The sequence below is a fragment of the Ahaetulla prasina genome, chromosome 3 (genome assembly GCF_028640845.1).
Source record: "Ahaetulla prasina isolate Xishuangbanna chromosome 3, ASM2864084v1, whole genome shotgun sequence".
NCBI lineage: Eukaryota > Metazoa > Chordata > Lepidosauria > Squamata > Colubridae > Ahaetulla > Ahaetulla prasina.
Window position 1 is genome coordinate 39,537,351 of NC_080541.1, and position 19,100 is coordinate 39,556,450.

Below are 19,100 nucleotides of genomic sequence, written 5' to 3' on the forward strand. Positions count from 1 at the left end.
TTGGATTTCCAACTACCCACAAGCAAAGAACTGTACTGAATAAACACAAGACACACCTGACTGAACATTACTTATGTTAAAAGTTTATCTTGAAAATGAAAGAATGCTGATTCATAACTAAATGAGCAATTTCATCAGTTTAGCAGTTGATTTGATGATCATGTGCGGACAACACATGGTGCAGAAAACAAAAACAAAAAAAACTTAGCTAGCCCTTTCAAAACAAGTTGTAGAAAAATTCATAGTCACAGTTGCTTTCATGAGCATTTCAAGAAAGGGCAGTGTGGAGCATCTAAATTGTACAATATAAAACATTGTTAAGTAATGTGGCTGAAAACAGAAAAGCAGAGTTATTTAAAAACAAACAGTGCTTCCTTCACAAGTGATTTTTTTAAATAGGTGAATCCTCTAGCCAGACAATTTCAGAAGATCACTGAAACCATTGTGATACAATCCAATTCAAGCTTCTGTTCAGCTGAATGCTATTTTTGCTACAAGATCTACATCATTTGTATCTCATTGTGGGCATTTGTTATGAGATCCATCTCCTGACAAAGTCTCCTGATCAGTAACCAGGTCTCAACCATTGCTAACAAAGGTAGAAAAAGTTCTGTCTACTGTTACCACCTTCATTCCCTCTTTTTGTACTGCATTGTGCAGGTTCTCGTAATGAGATTCGTCCATTTTAAATCTATTTTTTGTTCAAGTGGCTTGCTCACAAGATGCAGCTGTTTTTCCAACAGGCTTTTGCAGTTGGAAAATATTTCTACAGTTGTCCCTGTCAGTCAACCTAAAACATCAGCTTTCTTCTTTTGCTGTTTCCCCCTGGGCTTCCCCAGTTTGTTCGGCGGGGTTTCTCTGTGCATCTTCTTCCCCTTCTACAAGAAACAAAGGTAATTTTTAGTAAAAATAGCATGAACAAAGCAAATGAAATTTGCATATTCAACTGTGTTCAAATGTGTCCATACAGAGGTCTGGGTTGGTTTTAAGCAACACTAACTAGTTACCTAAGTTATATATAATAAAGAAAATGAGATTTAAAATATAAAGGCAGACTGCCACTTAAGTAATGCAAAAATGCTGCAAAAGACTTTAGATGGAGCTGAATTCATTACTTTAGAAGTGACTGGATAGCATTCTATAGCCAAAGAATGTGCCATTCCTAACTTTCTATCTACAGAAACTGATTTTAGTATTTCAGAGGAGCAAATTTAATAATAGACATAAAACAATGTATGGTGTAGAAGGTATGTAATGTTTTTTTTTATATTCATTCTCCCACATTTCATAATTATGGCATATACTTCAGCATATTAGCTTGCCTAATGGTGACCTGGAGATATGAAGGGGAACACACACACACAGAACATTTTATAAGACAAGGAATTAGCAGAATTCTATGTAGGAAGAATTTAACAATCACAACTATTACATTGTGTCCTAAATTAATCTTGGCTTATGATCACTGCCTCTTGACCCTACTTACAGGTAGCTTATAAGTAAATTGGCCTATGATCTCTACTATGGCCATGAACTCTACCTACTCTGTATGAGATACTTACTTCCCTGTTCCAGAAATATGGGCTAAGCTGTTCTCATAACAACTGGGAAACATTGCATCAGTTCATCTCCTGAAAATGCTTATTTTAAAAATTCAGTATTAATCATATTTATTCTAATTTTGGCCTGAATAGTTTGTGACTCATCATATCAGCCAAAACTTACCACTAATATAATAGGCTTAACAAACCCTTGTAAATAGTTTATCCTTCCTCTCTCTCTCTGACTATAGAAACAAAGGGGTTCCTGAGGATTTAAGTGATAGATCATAGATACACTAAAAGTTTTATCATTTCTTAGCTTATGAAATGTGTGTGTGTGTGTGTGTGTGTATGTATTTGTATATATACACTTCCCACCAGTATTTATAGAGACGGCAGCTCCGACCACGCTTTGCTCGCACAAGCACGAAGCCGAAAGCACCAGCCTGAAGATGAGTGAGACCTCGTCAAAATGTCGCCAAGATACACTCAACCTTACAAGGGAAAAGACCCGAATATGCCAAGACCTACATATATATATATATACACACACACACACATATATGTATATATATATGTATGTGTGTGTGTGTACCTAGTATATATGCATATATACACACACACACTATTATACTTGATCAATATATAGTGTGTGTGTGTGTGTGTATGAATATGTGCATGTGTGAGAGTGTATGTCATGTATAAATTTAATAGTGCATAGATATCAAAACCTAATAACTGTTTTAAAGAATGATTCCTCTTGTATACTTTTGTTAAAATATGGATACTTACCAGTTTTATTTATATCAAGTTCAGATAATTTCAGGGATAATTCACTAGAATTCCCACTTGTTGAAGACACAAGTATATCATGAAGAGCATTTCTTCTTCCAGTTCTTCCTGAAGCAATGAAATCTGCATATGTAGATTCCACATCAGTCATTGCTAACAAGTATCCTCATAGCAGTATCTTAAAAAAAACAGAAATACAGCTTCTTTACTTCAAAGAAGAGCATGCAGTTAAGAGATTTGAAATGTTTTAATATAAAAATGATATACTTGATTTACAATGAAATTTCATATGAGATGAAGTGTTTGGAAGAGTTATTCAATAGGATACAGGACTCTGTTCCCTAAGCAGGAACAGAGCAGAAACAATAATTCTGAGTGTACCATATATGATTATATTCAACGCTCCTAGTGATATTCTATATACCCCGTCTCCAAAATAAAGGCTGAGATCACAAAATAAGGGTCAAATGAAAAACATAAATGATAAATAGTACCAAAGCACACCAAAATAGAGAAAAGCTATGTAGATTTCAATTTCATTGCCCAAATGCCTTTCAAATAAACAGTATTTATTATTTATGTTATTGCTTTTATTTTTTACTGTAAACTGCCCAGGGTCATGAAGCTGAGATGGTAAACAAGGTAAAGGAGTCCCTGTGGATTTTATACTGCTAGTTGTTGCCCACTATAGGAGGTGGTGCTCATCTCCATTTCAAGGCCAATGAGCCAGCGCTGTCCGAAAACAATTTTGTTGTCATGTGGCCAGCATGACATCTATCGCCCCTCCTGTTCAACATCTACATGAAGCCGCTGGGTGAGGTCATCAGTGGTTTTGGGGTGAGTTATCATCTGTACGCTGACGATACGCAGCTGTACTTTTCCACCCCGGACCACCCCAACGAAGCTGTCGAAGTGCTGTCCCGGTGTCTGGAAGCCGTACGGGTCTGGATGGGGAGAAACAGACTCAAGCTCAATCCCTCCAAGACGGAGTGGCTGTGGATGCCGGCACCCCTGTGGGAGGCGAGTTATTGGCCCCAACGGAGAGGGTGCGCAACTTGGGTGTCCTCTTGGATGGGCAGCTGTCATTTGACGATCATTTGGCGGCCGTCTCCAAGAGGGCCTTCCACCAAGTACGCTTGGTGCGCCAGTTGCGCCCCTTCCTTGACCGGGATGCCTTATGCACGGTCACTCATGCCCTCGTAACTTCCCGCCTGGATTATTGCAATGCTCTCTACATGGGGCTGCCCTTGAAGTGCACCCGGAGGCTGCAGTTAGTCCAGAATGCAGCTGCGCGGGTAATCGTGGGAGCAACTCGTTGCTCCCATGTAACACCACTCCTGCGCAGTCTGCACTGGCTTCCTGTGGTCTTCCGGGTGCGCTTTAAGATTTTGGTCACCACCTTTAAAGTGCTCCATGGCTTAGGACCCGGGTACTTACGGGACCGCCTGCTGTTACCATTTGCCTCCCACCGACCCGTACACTCTCACAGAGAGGGCCTTCTCAGGGTGCCGTCCGCCAAACAATGTTGGCTGGCGGCCCCCCGGGGCAGGGCCTTCTCTGTGGGAGCTCCCACGCTCTGGAATGAGCTTCCCCCTGGTTTACGTCAAGTGCCTGATCTTTGGACCTTTCGCCGTGAGCTGAAAACGCACTTATTTATTCAAGCGGGACTGGCCTAAAATTTTATTGGGTTAAAATTTTATTGGGTTATTTATATTTTAATATTTTAATTCGTTTTAAATCTGGCCACTTTATAATATGTTTGTTTTAATTTCTTTTAATATTGATACTGTGATTTTTTACTTGGCTGTACACCGCCCTGAGTCCTTCGGGAGAAGGGCGGTATAAAAATTGAATAAAATAAATAAATAAATAAATAAATAAATGGAGTGCTGTTCCTTTCCATTGAACTGGAACCTATTCATTTACTCACATTTGCATGTTTTTGAACTGCTAGATTGGCAGGAACTGGGGCAAGGACAGGAACTCACCCTGTCACATAGTGCTGGGTCTTGAATGTAGACTGGCAGCTTTCTAACTGATAGGTCCAATGTCTTAGCTTGCTGAGCCACTGCACAGCTTTAGAGTGGGGCAGAAATTTTATTAAATAAATAAGGGTTTACGATATGGAGGATTTTGACAGACCTTTGTTGGAAAAGTTCCACATCAATGATGTGATAGCTGAGAAGATTGTCAGTCTCTCTTCACAGATCTCACCAGAGGTGAACAGAAATGGAAACTAAATCCTCTGTGCATACTACAGAGACAGCATGTAGTTGTCTATGTAGTATATCAGAGCACTGTTCCTTGAATTATGTTTTGTGGAAGGCCACAATGGCACAAGTCTTGAAAGAATCATTTATTTACTGTATTTTTCACACTATAAGACACACTCCCGCCCCCCACAAAAGTGGGTGGAGATATCTGTGCATCTTATAGAGCAAATAAGGGGGGGAAGGGGGGGTTGGCGTGGCGGTGGCTCTCACCGCCACCTGTCACCGCTGCTGTTCACCACCACCAGGGAACGCTGGACCCTTTACTACCGAGCAGCTGATCAGTGATTGGATTAGCTTCCTGGAATATTGCTGATCAGCTGTTCTAGGCAGTAGGGATTGGCGCCAATCACCATAGATTGCCAGCGATAGGCGGCAATGATCCCTGCCACCTAGAACAGCTGATTGGCGGTATTCTGGGAGGCCAATCCAACCACCAATCAGCTGCTCAGTAGCGAAGGCTCCAGCATTCCCTGGTGGTGGCAGCAGCTCAGCTCAGTTGACCAGTGGTCAACTGACGAGCCACATGCCAGGACTGTGATAATGTGCTGAAGCTAACCAGGCTGTTTGCTATTTGCTGCAAGGATGCTAGCCAGATGAATACCAGATGGATGCTGGGAGACAGAGGCAGATTTTTTTTCTTGTTTTCCTCCTCTAAATCTAATGTTCATTTTATGGTATGGTGCGTCTTATAGTGCAAAAAATACAGTACTTAAATATATATGATGCCTAACAACTCTGGGTAGTTCACAAGTGAAAAGAAGAAATGAAAAAATACAATGCAATACAATACAATATACAATGATATATAAAAATGAAGAATAAAATATAAGGATGGTGATAGAAAACCATGCAGGAATGAAAAAATAAACCCACATAATCCAAATAAGAGTTTTGTGTGTTTTGGATCTTTTCAATTTCATCAGTTAAACCTTATTTACAAATAAAGACATGTTTGCATATCTTTTCCCGACATCAAACTGAAAGAACAAGAAAAAAAATATAACAATGTTGGATAAAACCAAAGCCTCTTTAAATGAAGAGGCATTGAAGGTCCTATTCTTTTTTCTTCAACGTATCTTGATAACATTTTAAATATTATAATTATTTATTGATATTTTATTATTTAATTAATGTCTATTTATGTCTTATATTTTATGAAACTATTTATTTTGTTTCCTTAAATATATATTTATGTATAATATGTATGTTATAATAAAAAAAGGAAGGAACAGTTTAAGATATCCATCTGCAGGGCACTTAAGAATTGGTACCTAGAACTATGCATTGTGTTTAAAACTGAACAGCAGAGTCAAGCTAAGATATTTTTGTTACTTAAAATATCGTCCCACACTCCCACCAAAATTTCTGCAATTGCTCATACAGGAGGTTATATCAGTGGTGGTCAGCATCTAATAAGCACTTGGCTAGCAGCTTACACTGTCCCCTTCTGAACTGAAGGAGTGGATTTTAGGTTGAATACAGATATTGGACTCTGGTTCCTTTTAATTAGCTTCTACAAACCGACTGCTTTCAGATGGAAGAACAGTCTTGAGGCAGACCTGCTCTCTTAACAAGCACTTGGATATTTTTAGCTTAACCTCTTTACTTGTGTGGTTTCCCCCTCTTCTTTTCCTTTGCTCAAGCGCAGCCAAATCTAAACAACGATAAGAGCCTTCATGAAGCCACTAGAACAGTTATTTGACAAGCAGGAGGATAGGGATTAGATACAACATTTTATGCAAGCTAAATATAGCCATATTGAATATCTCCAAGCAACTTATATATAAACGGCATGTGACACAGCCATCTGCTCAAGCACACTACTTTAATCTAGTAAAGAACCTAAACTGGAGCTCATGAATTCATTAAAGCTATCCACAAGAGAATTACCTCAAGAAATCTTCAAACTGACAAGAGCTTTTCTCATGCATCCATAATTCATATCTGACAGACCCTTTTCTAAGACAGGGATGTAATGTTCACAAACTGCAAAATTGTGATTCCAGTGTGTGTCAAAATTCATCATCTTTAGAGAGAGCTACAGTAAGCTTAGAAACTATAATTTTACCTTTACCAGATCACATTATTTTATTGCTTACCAGATAGTTTGAGGTTGGTTTTATTTGTTTACTGCATTTAAATTGCATTGGAATCCAGATCAACCTGGATTTGGAGCCAACCCAACCATTCGGACACAACGCACCAGTAAGAATGGCATCCTTTTTCCAGCACAATACTGTTTCCAGGCCTGGAGTAGTTGGCATGAAGAGAATGATAGCCCAACTTCACAAGTACTATTTCTCTACCAAAATAAATTGTATCACAATTTTTTTTTAAAAAAAAAGAATGGGGATAGAATACTTTTGCAAATTAATCCTTAAATCTTATTGTTTTCTCATTATTCTAAGCATAGAATTTTCTCACTCACTCTAGCAATCTTCACCTCATTCCTATGCAGGGCTTCATTTTGACTCTTTAAATATCCTTATAGGACATGAGTAGAATGCTGCCCTTTCCTCAGCCGGTAAATATTTAAAAGGAAGCACCTTACAACATACTTTTTAATTCACCTTCCTTATAATTTGGAGGTCTTCTCCCAGAGTGAGAAACTGTAATCTTTAACATATTTGGTCAGAACTGAAGGATGCTGAAAACACTCAAATTTTTGTATCCTGAGAACATCTTAAAAGTGGGTGGGCTAAAATGGTTGAAGGATTTTTTTGGGGAGGAGGAAGAAGAAATGAAGTAGGATTAGGTTAAGGAATCCATCTTGCCTTTTTGTAACCCCTCTGCCATTTGCCCATTTAATGATGTTGTTATAAGCCACATAGCCTATAGTGCATCTGTAACCATAAGGATGTTGCACAGCCCTGATGAGTAAAATGGTTGAATTTGCAAGACTTAACTTCAAGTACTCCCCACATCATATAGCTTCCAAGTAAATTTGATCAATCCTATAGGTTCACCCTTATTCCTATCATAAAGAGCTAAGCTCTTCAAGAACAAGAAAAAAAGAATATACTCATGCAATAAACAAAAATAGTTGGAAGCCAAATGATTGCATCAAGAATGTTGGGAGAGGAAAAGGGAGATGTGTGTAACTACTTTATATGATTTCATTTCTCTACAAAATCAACTCTTGACCACAGAATAAATCAACATATACACATTTGAACATGTATTCAGTTTGGCTATTTTCCTGTTTCTCACAGGAAATCGCTAAGAATGAGGAAAGATACCCATTGAGGAATAAAGTAAAAAGAATGGAGTAATTGCAAGAATTGAATTTTGTCCAGCACTTCAAAACACATATTCAAATCATCAGTAGGATCACTTTTATTTTTTATACTTATTGTATTATTTTTATTATGTTTTAGAATAAAATAGATTTTTTTTCTTAAAAAGCTGCAGCTAGAGGGCAATGTCATAATAAGATAGTTCCATGGCCTCTGTGAATTTAAAATAGTTTTTTTCTTTTTTTCTTAAAAGTTGCTCCTATCAATTGCAAAAGTGCAGGGAGGGGCGTTTTATTTCTCATCAGTAGAACTGTATATGAGACAGCACTTCTCATATATTGTTATGGCCTTCTACTGAAACTGAATGCTGTAAATAGCTGCCCCTTTTGTGAAGAATTTAGAGAAATGCATATTCAATAGATGTTGAGTATGATGGGGTAGGAAAAGCAGTGAAGGAAGCCAGGGAGATTTGGTGGGAAGGTGACAGCAGATGGTCTGCTGTTGATGTGTGTGTGTGTGTGTGTGTGTGTGTGTGCAAGGGAAGTGTATAAAGTGACATAAAAGAGAAATGTCATCCGAAGAGGTAGAGAGAAGAGGTGGGTTATAAACAGACAGAGTGGTGGAGAGAGGGAGACAGGAAGAGAGAGAGGGTGAGGGGGGAGAGAGTGAGAGAGAGAAGCCAAAATGATAGAACTAGACAAAAGGAGAAAAGGGCAGAGGGTTTTTTAGGGGGGAGGGGGAGAAAAACCCAGAAAAGTGGGCATAGAGGGAGAGGTATCATAGGATACATCAAAACTCCAGCCAGTTGGCAAAAGGCCACTTTCAGCTTTGAACAAGGCGCTGCAGATGTGCCACAGATCTGAATTGCACCTCAGGGAGTTACCAGTCTCCACTGCCAAACAAATAAGGAAAGCAACAGGAGAACTAGAAAACAACATACTCTGTGGCTGATGGAGGGCCTAGAAGTCAGTCAAGGCAAACCCCTCATTTTCTGGATTGCAACTGTGGGGAGGAACAAGTTGAGTTGCACTTTAAGCTGTCAAAAGTGCCTTCCAGATCTTTAAGTTTATTTGTTAAAATGGTAAACCATATTAATTCTTTATTAAACCCAAGCATTCCAGCAGAACATCTTTTCATTATGTTCAAATTTGACTTTTACCATAGTGTTAATTTCTCATGTGATCTGGAGTCATGTTCTAGATATGTTTTTGATAACACGTTCCACCGGAGGACAGGCAAGTAAAGAAAGTAGCAAGAAAAACAGAAGAAAGGGTGGGGAGGAACAGAAAGGAAGATTTTTCAAGGAATATTTAAGAGATTTTGAACACACCAGAAAAGAAACACATGAAGAAATAATTCTTTCTCACCTTCTCTTAAATTAAAACTACCACCAAAAGGCATGGTTTTCCAAACTAAAAACCAAGATACAAATCAAACGCAATAAGCTTAATACAGTAGAACAGTAAAATTGGGAAAAACTATATTTTCCAGATCAAAATCTCTGATCCTTTAAATATAAAGTTATGTAACAGTCAGTGGTGACAGTGGGCCCCTATAGAGCAGTTCTATAGAACCTGTAGTAAAACTGGTGGGAGGCTCTGCCCACTGACCTGAATGTCATAAAAAGCAATTTGCACATGTGCAGGCACGAGCACAATGCGAACCGGTAGTAAAGGTAAGTAGAACCCACCCCTGATAATAGTGTCATACTACTATTGTTAAATTTGTATCCCACTTTTCATCTGGGAATCGAAGGCAATTTTTTAAATTAAATTAACTCCACGGCTGAGTTCTGATATGAAGCACTGGGTAACTTAGCAAATAATTCTAAGCAAACAACTTCTTTAAAGCAAACAACAGTGGGACTCTTGATATTAATTTAGTCCAATGTCACATACTAATTATCCCTATCAGATTGCTTATTTACAGCAATCTGTTAAGGTGGAAGCCGACAATAAATCTTGTTTTCATGACCTACATAAAATTGTAATCACTAAGTAGCAATGAATATTCTGTATTAATCTATTAAAGATGCTTTAAAGCCCTTTCATGCTAGCTGCATGTTATTATTGCTTTGCATACCCACATCAATGTTAATTAAAAAATAAAATCATTTAAACAAATAAAAATGATGAAACTGATCTTATATGAAAACAATGGGCACAGCCTTGAGTATATGAATTTAAATATATGCATAGAGAAATCAGAAATTTCTGATAGGATTATGAAACCCTGTGGATTATGAAAATGTCCTACTTCCTTATCCCAATAAAAGATTAGCCATATTTTGTCTAGGTGGCAAGCTGTAATTAATACAAAAATAAAGTGAAAACTTCTGAACTTCCTTTCATTATGACAATGTGTAGAAAATGGGGAAGGAGTTCAATTTATTTTTGATATATATTTTTTTATATAGTGGTATTCATCAATATTTTGGAATCCATTGTTCCCTATATTAATGCTTTATTGGCTACAAGCTGACCATAACCATCTGATTAAAAGTATTGGGATAGAAATCAGGAGACCGTGAGTTGTAGTTTTGCATTAAATATGAAACTAGTTGGTGACTGTGGGCCAATCACTCTCTTTCAGGCCTAAGAAAAAAAGCAATGTCATACCACTTAAAAAAAATGTTGCCAAGAAAACTGCATGGACTATATGGATCCTATAGAGTTGGGTAGACAATAACTTTTAATAATAACATCATCATTATGAAAAAATAATTACTACCTTGTGAGAATGCTAATGCATTTGACGGTGTGTAGTTTTTAAAATTAGCTTAAATTTCAGTTTGGGCGTGGATGAGGGAGTGTCAAAGTCATGTGTTGTTGGTGCTACATTGCTAAGCCTTGCTATACAAAATAGCAGCTGAAACAGGAATAGTATCAGGGTTTTTTAATGCTGCAGTGTTGTAGACAAGTGCTCCCCTTTGCCCCTGTATTTGGAGTTTATCTGATATTCACTGAGTTGATCATTTACCTGGTCATAAATTAAGCTAACATTTATCTTGCCATAAGGTAAACAATGCAATATTTATATTTAATTTTGCAGAACTGTTTAAATTCACATAAATGCAAACTTTTGGAATAGATACAGTAGAATGGCACATCAGTTGGTAAATCTAAGATTTACATAGTCTGTTTTTCTACTATAGCTATAATCCTGATTTAAGAATTAAAATGATATTGAAAAATAAAATTTAAAAACTGATGTTATTATCCAAGATCATATTTTATGTCTATGGGGTAGAAAAGACATTTAAAAATTCTTCCATTTAATGCTTATATTTAAACCAAAAAAACAGAGGTGGGGGAGGAGGACACAATGAAAATAATATTAAAAAATTGGAATACTTATAGATTTAGAATACTATCTACAATATGATTTAATTAGCAAATTGTCACTGCACCTCTTGTCCAAATACTTTTGGAATAAAACAGGAATCATCAGAGATGGTTTATGGTTCTTCTAATAACATTTGAAGGAATCTACAAAGGAGGAACAAGCACATTACTTTTCTACTACAATACACTAAAAATTTGTCTAATCTGGTTTTACTGATCCAAATTGACCTATTACATTATCCATAAAAGGAAGCAGGTGCATTAAAAAAATCTGGAAGTCAATTCAGCAGGCATTTTTATATCAGGCCCATCTTTCAAAACAGGTATGAAGAAGCTTTGCTTCAAAAAGAAAGTTAATATACTGAAAGCTTAAAAGAGAACCAGTTTTTCAATTATTTCCAGAAATTATCCTACTAGTGATAAAGAGGATTTCAGCAAAGATGTGGAACAGCAATGTAACTTTTTAATATGACCCGCCTCTTTCAGAATTTACCTAGCAAGCTAGTTTCAGAGAAATATTATACATATTCAATTATTTAATGCAAACAACCACTTAAAGCTTAATGCATAAGAAAACTAATTGGTTTGTTGCAGTTTTTGTTTGTTTTCCAATTATTGAAAATATATGCAAAATTAGGAGAATAGATTTTATGAAAAGGCTGCCTAAAATTATTTCAAATGGATATAATTTATATGTGTTTAATAAACTGTATGAATTACTTTATTTTATATGGAATCTTTGCAAATGTACCTACAATTTCTCCTAGCTTTTCCATTTCTTTCCAAAAACAAATACTATTTTTCTCATGCTATCTCAAAGGCTTCCAAATTTCTAAAAATGTTATTTTTTGGTATGCATTCAAACCAGATTCAGACCAAACATTGTACTCACCAACAGTGTCTTTGCTTTCGCTGGATTCAGCTCCAGTTTATTGTGTGATCATTTGAAATTATTATAACAGATTTTGTTAAGACAGTGTATCAAATAGCACTACAAAACCTTTAGAGGATATGAATCCACATGCAGTTGTTAACATTTTGCTGAGATAATGTTTAGCAACCTGGATTTTGCTTAGACATCATCCATGATTTCTGTATGTTTCTGAAAAAGTTTGAAAAACTGCCACAATCAGAAAGAAAGCATAGTCTATTTCTAAAGTGTTGATATCTTTCTAAGATATCTTCAAAACAACACAGCCTTAGAAATCTGAGGTTCTTCCCCAGCTTTTATCTGAAATTTATTTGACAATTAAAGTACCAAATGTCCTTGCTTCGCTGCTTACAGATCACATTACCTGTTGTTGTTTAGTGCCTTCTGATTCTTCATGGTCCAATGAATATAATATTACCAGGACTGTCTGACATTTAACCTACTTCTTGAAGTTCTTATAATATCATATTTGTGCAATCATGTGCTGTCTTGTCATCATGCCTTTGGTTAATCAGTTCCTGGCACATATGTAGATACAGGAAAGTTTATGTATTTGAGAACAAAGTCATTTGTCATCAGTTCATAAAAGCTCCGAAGATGACACTGTCGCTACTTATTTGATTCTACCCTAGAGCAGTTTAAACTTTGCTATGCCAGACAGAAAAAATCCTTCATTAGAAATCCTTAGAGATACATTAACATAATTAAACATGAAATATTTAAGGAAAACCAGAAGATAGAACTTATACACTTAACAAAATGGTTCTCAACTAGTAATACAGGTTGTTCTCAACTATGAATCACAAATGAGCCTAAAAATTCTGTTGTTAAGCAAGGCAATTGTTAAGTGAGTTTGGCCCCCATTTTATGACCATCTTTGCCACACGTAAGTGAATCACTGCAGTTGTTAAATGAATGATGCAGTTGTTAAGCGAATCCGGCTTCTCCCATTTTGCTTGTTGGAAGCCAGTTGGGAAGATTACAAATGGTAATAATAATATTAATAACAACAACAACAACAACAACAGAGTTGGAAGGGACGTTGGAGGCCTTCTAGTCCAACCCCCTGCCCTACACCATCTCAGACAGATGGTTATCCAACATTTTCTTAAAAAATTCCAGTGTTGGAGCATTCACAACTTCTGCAGGCAAGTCATTCCACTTATTAATTGTTCTAACTGTCAGGAAATTTCTCCTTAGTTCTAAGTTGCTTCTTTCCTTGATCAGTTTCCACCCATTGCTTCTTGTTCTACCCTCAGGTGCTTTGGAGAACAGCCCGACTCCCTCTTCTTTGTGGCAACCCCTGAGACATTGGAACACTGCTATCATGTCTCCCCTAGTCCTTCTTTTTATTAAACTAGACATACCCAGTTCCTGCAACCGTTCTTCATATGTTTTAGCCTCCAGTCCTCTAATCATCTTTGTTGCTCTTCTCTGCACTCTTTCTAGAGTCTCAGCATCATTTTTACATTGTGGCGACCAAAACTGAATGCAGTATTCCAAGTGTGGCCTTACCAAGGCATTATAAAGTGGCACTAACACTTCACGTGATCTTGATTCTATCCCTCTGTTTATGCAGCCCAGAACTGTGTTGGCTTTTTTAGCAGCTGCTGCACACTGCTGGCTCATATCTAAATGGTTGTCCACTAGGACTCCAAGATCCCTCTCACAGGTACTACTATTGAGCAAGGTGCCACATATACGGTACCTATGCATTTTGGTTTTTTTGCCTAAATGTAGAACCCTACCATGTGACCATGACTGTGAGACACTACAGCCATCATAAATATATGCCGGTTGTCAAATGCCTGAATTTTGTTCACTTGACAATGCCGATACTGTAACGGTCATGTGTGAAAACTGGTCATAACTCACTTTTTTTCCAATGTCATCGTATTTTCTAAAGGTCACAAAATGAATGGTTCTTAAATGGAGGACTACATGTATATTTCTTGCAAATTACCTTAACAAAATATTGGAGTAAGGCTTTAGGCTCCCTTGGGCGTCTGGATGGGAAGCAGGCATCAGCCTACAAACTGTAATAGCCCCACTCGCGCAGGTAGCTTCTGCTGCTAACTTTACGCTCATTTGGTTGGCTGACTGGCTGGATTGGAAACAGGCCAAAGGCATGTAAGGGACCTGTTGGGATGGGTAGGGGAGATGGATGGATGCTGCAGCGTCCCTGCGGTTGGTTGTAAGGATGAATAACTGCAGGAGCACTACAGTAGCTATAACTTTGAAACTGGGCCATAGGTAGCTTCTGGGGGAATCTATTGTAACTTTGAATGGTCATTAAGTGATCGGTTGTAAGTCAAGGACTACTTGTATATGCAGTCAAATACAGGCAAAGACTGAAATTCTTTGATAGTGTGACTGACAGGATATAAGCATGAGTTTATAGCACAATTCTATGTACCCTTACTCAGAAATAAAGCCCAATGCATCCAAAATATAAAATAACAGTGTCATAACAAGGTGAATTAAATGTAAACAAGTGCACAAATGTGCTAACAAATTTAGCACTGGAAGTTCAAGAATGTGCAGACTCAGGTAGATTTCTTTTTATCCATGTTATCAGTCTAGGAAGGAAGGAAGGGAAAAAAAAGAGTACTGTACAGCAAATAAATAACCTGCTGCACAGACGGTATCAATGGAAGGTACTTTATTTCTGAAACCATGGTCAGCACTACCCAGATAGATTGTCAATAAGAAACTAATTGTACTTCACAAAGACAGATAGCAATATTGGACTTACTCAGAATAGATTGAACTCATCGTGTTGAGAAACTTGAAAATAAGGACCTCAGGTAAAGTTGAGTACTGTTGAAGTCAATGAGAATATAGTTGAAATAACTCAGTAAATAAATGACTTTTCTCTTCATCACAAGTATAAGCAATTTTAGTAACGTGTCACTTTTTCTTAAAATACAACAAATTATCTCTCCTTCCCATAGCTCATTTCTTATCTATAAACAAATCTTTACACCTCAACCTAAAATCCTAGTCAACAAAAGTTCCTTAAGTTACCTTATCTTATCTTTTAACCTTGATCAAATAAACCAAATTTATATTCCTTCTTTTTACTTTTAACAATCTTGATTTTTAATCCCTTCAAATAATGCCCTAGATTTCTTTTAATTTTTTTTTGTCCCTTTTCACAAAATCCTTCAAAATTTTAATCTCTTTTATAAATCACTATAAGAAAGTTATCTGGGTCATTCTTTTGGTGTTATTTGTATACACATTTTAAGTTATCCAGTATATTGTATATCTAGTATAGCATCTTTTTCCATATCATTTTTATAACATGTCATTTTTAAAATCACTTTCAACTTGGTCTCAATCTTGTCAGGTAAAATCTGTTCCTCTTCCATAGTATTTTTTAGACAGAATCTATCTATAGAAGCAGATACTATTAAAATTAACTACTGGGTTCACTGTTAACAAGTATTTGATATGGTATGACTTGCCCCAACTCAAAAGTTGCACATGCTGGAAAGTCCCTAATCTATTTAGATTAAAATGCAAAGATTAGTGGCTTTACATAAAGAGAAGTTTTTTTTGTTATGCTAAGTTCAGTTTCTTGTGTCTACATGGATAGTCCATGTAATTTTCTATTTAAAAGTGATTCATCAAAACTGTTTCTTTTTCAATTTGCACTATAAAAGAGATCCTACTTGGTAAAGGCACCAGACTAGAAACCAGGAGACTGTGAGTTCTAGTCCTACCTTATGCATGAAAACTAGTTTGGTAACTTTCAGCCAGTCATTCTCTCTTAGCCCAACTCACCTCATAAAGTTGTTGTGGGGAAAATAGGAGAAGGAAGGAGTATTAGTATGTTGGCTACCTTGAATTATCTATAAAATAATAATCCTTCAAGTATTAATTAAGTCTGACTATCTAATGTTTTCCAGATCAACCATAATCCAATTGCTAAATAATGAACGTTACTTATAGTTAACAGATCTGCTACCTGGAGTGATTTAATTTTGTTGTTAACTGGATTCTCTGGGCAAATGACAAAAAAAAAAATATAGAAGCAAGATTAAAAACCCACACACTGAAGAACAAAACAGAAAAAAGGAAACCAGCAGCAAGGAAAAAAGACTTACTGTAGATGAATTGACTAGGAGTATGCATATAAGGTACAAAACTCCCTGGGAAATGCGATTAACTAGTCGAATTGAATACCACTAACATTATCCACTTTCCTCAAAGAGGGCATTCAACATATAGTGAAGTCCAATACATTTGAGAGGTACTGACTAAAGGAAGGCTTATTTAAAGAAGTGAGTAGGTATGTCTCCTTCAAGAATAAATTAATATGATAGTCCATTAAGATAAGAACCTTTTTTGGAGCAAAATCCTACACGCTTTTCTCAGTCTTTTCCCAACTCAAGTAGTTATATGGTTGAGGTTTTTATCTATTGCTAGCTTAGCAATGCCTTTGCTTCTGTTGCTAGGCAACTCTGTAGTATAATTTATGCTATTATTTCATCAGGAAGGCCTGAACAGGCCTTTTGCTGTTTCCAGCATTATTATCTGGATCATTACAGTTCTTCTCACTGCACAGGACAAAAGCCATTATAAAATTACATTTAAATCACATTGAAAAAAATGGGATTTGTTTTAATGTCTTTTAGTAAACAATGAGAAACTTTCTGATAAAGTGCAAACTTAAGAGATTTCATGCTTATTTAAGGAGAATGCAACTAATACTTTATTATACTTTATAGTAGCTAAAATAGAAATGTTATTTAAAATCTTTACCATTGTTGAAATACATCTTTCACCCTCTCTTTGATACATGAAGCAGAGAAATGTTTCAGTATTTCATGCAGTTATTTTATCACCACATTTAACTGTACCTTAAAAATGTTTGTTGATGGTTATTTAACTTCTTGTTCAATTACAGTCCAGAATCAGTCTCTACATAGCTCTATGATTAACAAATATAAATGGATTGTAGGTGGTCAGCCATTTGTAACTTGGTATTTCTAGAGGCTCAACATAGATGATGAAAAGTAATACACATTTTCTGTCTTTTATGTATTTCATCAATTGTGTTATCAACCTGTCTTGCTCTAAACAGTTGTCCACCAGTACTGGCAGTAAGAATAAAGTATGCAAGACAAAAAATGGATCACAGCACTAGGACACTGATAAATGAGTAGAATGAGATCGATTTCCTCTCTTCATTCTGGCTGCCAAGATACAAGCAATGATTGGTTGGATGTACTTTGAGTCTCTCATGTAATATCTGCAGACAGAGCTCCTTTATATCTTCCTGACAATAGCCAGGTGCCTTCCAGGAAATATAATGCAAGAATGGCCTGTTTTGATGTTATCTGGTTCTGTTTTGCAAACCCAGCTACTTTATATTGTAAACCATATTTATAATGTGTGTTGAGTGAACACAACCAATTGTGATTTAATCAGCAATGAAGTAAATTGTGGTTTCATTCATGTATGTATGTATGTATGTATGAATCCAGGAAATTATTTTCTCCATAAAGCAGATTTGTTTACAAAAAAGAGATTTGTACCATCACTTAATGTGCAACTTTTTTGTGATAGTTCTACATAAAGAAAAAATATTGCGTGATTAGAGTTCATTTATTCAATGCACTATGGTGTAGACTTGGAATGGGTTGATGAATCAGTTATTTAGAAGAGTAGAGTCCTAAATTGGACTAGTTTACTTTTCAATAACAGAATTTGCCACTTTATGAGAAATGAGCATATTTCAGCCCAAGTATTTGGCTTTGTACTGTGACATATTGTGTTATTACATTTAATTTTTTTGCTTTCTTCAGGATAGTGTTGGTGAACGCATCTAGCTTTTTGGAACTTATTGGGAAACATAAATTATTTTATAAAATATTTTGTGAACAATGAGAGAGCTGGTTTATAAAAATCACACTATTCTTCTTTCAGAAGGGACAATACTTCTAAACATTTGCTTCCTTTGTTCTTCTTACTGATGGCCTTATATAGTATGCTAGAAAGTGTTCCTGCAATGAAAACTTAAATAATCATATACTGAGTATGTGTTGTACCACCATTTGGAGGAATTAAAAAGACAAAAGGAAAAAGTAAATGTAAAAAAGTTAATGTTTTATTCAGTGATGAAAATATCTAAATATGTTATCATTATTAAAGTAAACTAAAGGTGAAAATAAAAATGATGCAACAAAAATATCCATAAACTATAAATAACTGTAAAAGTAATTCAGTTGGCAAACTTTTCATTAAATCTAGATATAGTATGCCATTTTCTCATTTTAAGAACACAAAGACTTTTCCAAAATAGAATTTTTAAACAAACTTATATCTCAGATATATTCCTTAAAATCAGAATAACTTTCTTTCTAATTAGCTAAAATTATCCTCACCAGCATATCTCAGGTTATATCTTAAACAAACTTATATCTCAGAGATATTCCTTAAAATCAGAATAACTTTCTTTCTAATTAGCTAAAATTATCCTCACCAGCATATCTCAGGTTTGCCAGAACTAAAAATTGCCACAAAGTGGCAAAATCCATATTTTAGGAATATAATTCAATATCACATTGTTATCCTTAACATTTATAAATACATAAATCACTTTAATAGTAGCATATGCTCTCCAAATAGACCCAGAGGACAGAAATTATAATATCTTATATAAGTATATACCTTCACCCATCCTCCCCACTGCCTACACACATGGAGATAAGAGAGGGAGGGAGGGAAGACTGAAAGACTGAAATACTTGGGAATCCGGTAGGTTAAATCATATAGTAATCACAATTTAGCTGAAGATATTCTTGGATCTTAGCCTGCTATAATTTTTTTCTCATTAACTTCTCTAGCTGTCTAAAATATCTACCGGGAATTAACACTGGAATTATTTTTAAGATACACATTAATCCTCATGTAATGTTCATTTTGATAACATTAATTTTACCCAAGTGACTTATTGGGAGTTTTACCATGTC

General features: G+C 36.0%; 1 protein-coding gene across 11 annotated transcripts in view; it reads right to left on the reverse strand.

The window, feature by feature from the left end:
• Window positions 1–19,100, reverse strand: part of PKIA (cAMP-dependent protein kinase inhibitor alpha) — a 37,948-nt gene continuing 18,848 nt past the window's right edge. For 4 of the 11 annotated variants that reach the window (XM_058174823.1, XM_058174816.1, XM_058174822.1 and 1 more), the window contains exons 2-5: window positions 14,873–14,937; window positions 11,252–11,330; window positions 2,334–2,511; window positions 1–878 (exon numbers count right to left, since the gene is read on the reverse strand). In XM_058174823.1, coding sequence (XP_058030806.1) covers window positions 799–878; window positions 2,334–2,484 — 231 coding nt within the window. In that variant the 5' untranslated portion in view covers window positions 2,485–2,511; window positions 11,252–11,330; window positions 14,873–14,937 and the 3' untranslated portion in view covers window positions 1–798. The remainder of the gene's footprint in view (window positions 879–2,333; window positions 2,512–11,251; window positions 11,331–14,872; window positions 14,938–19,100) is intronic. The other 7 variants (XM_058174820.1, XM_058174815.1, XM_058174817.1 and 4 more) reach the window with 2 other exon arrangements.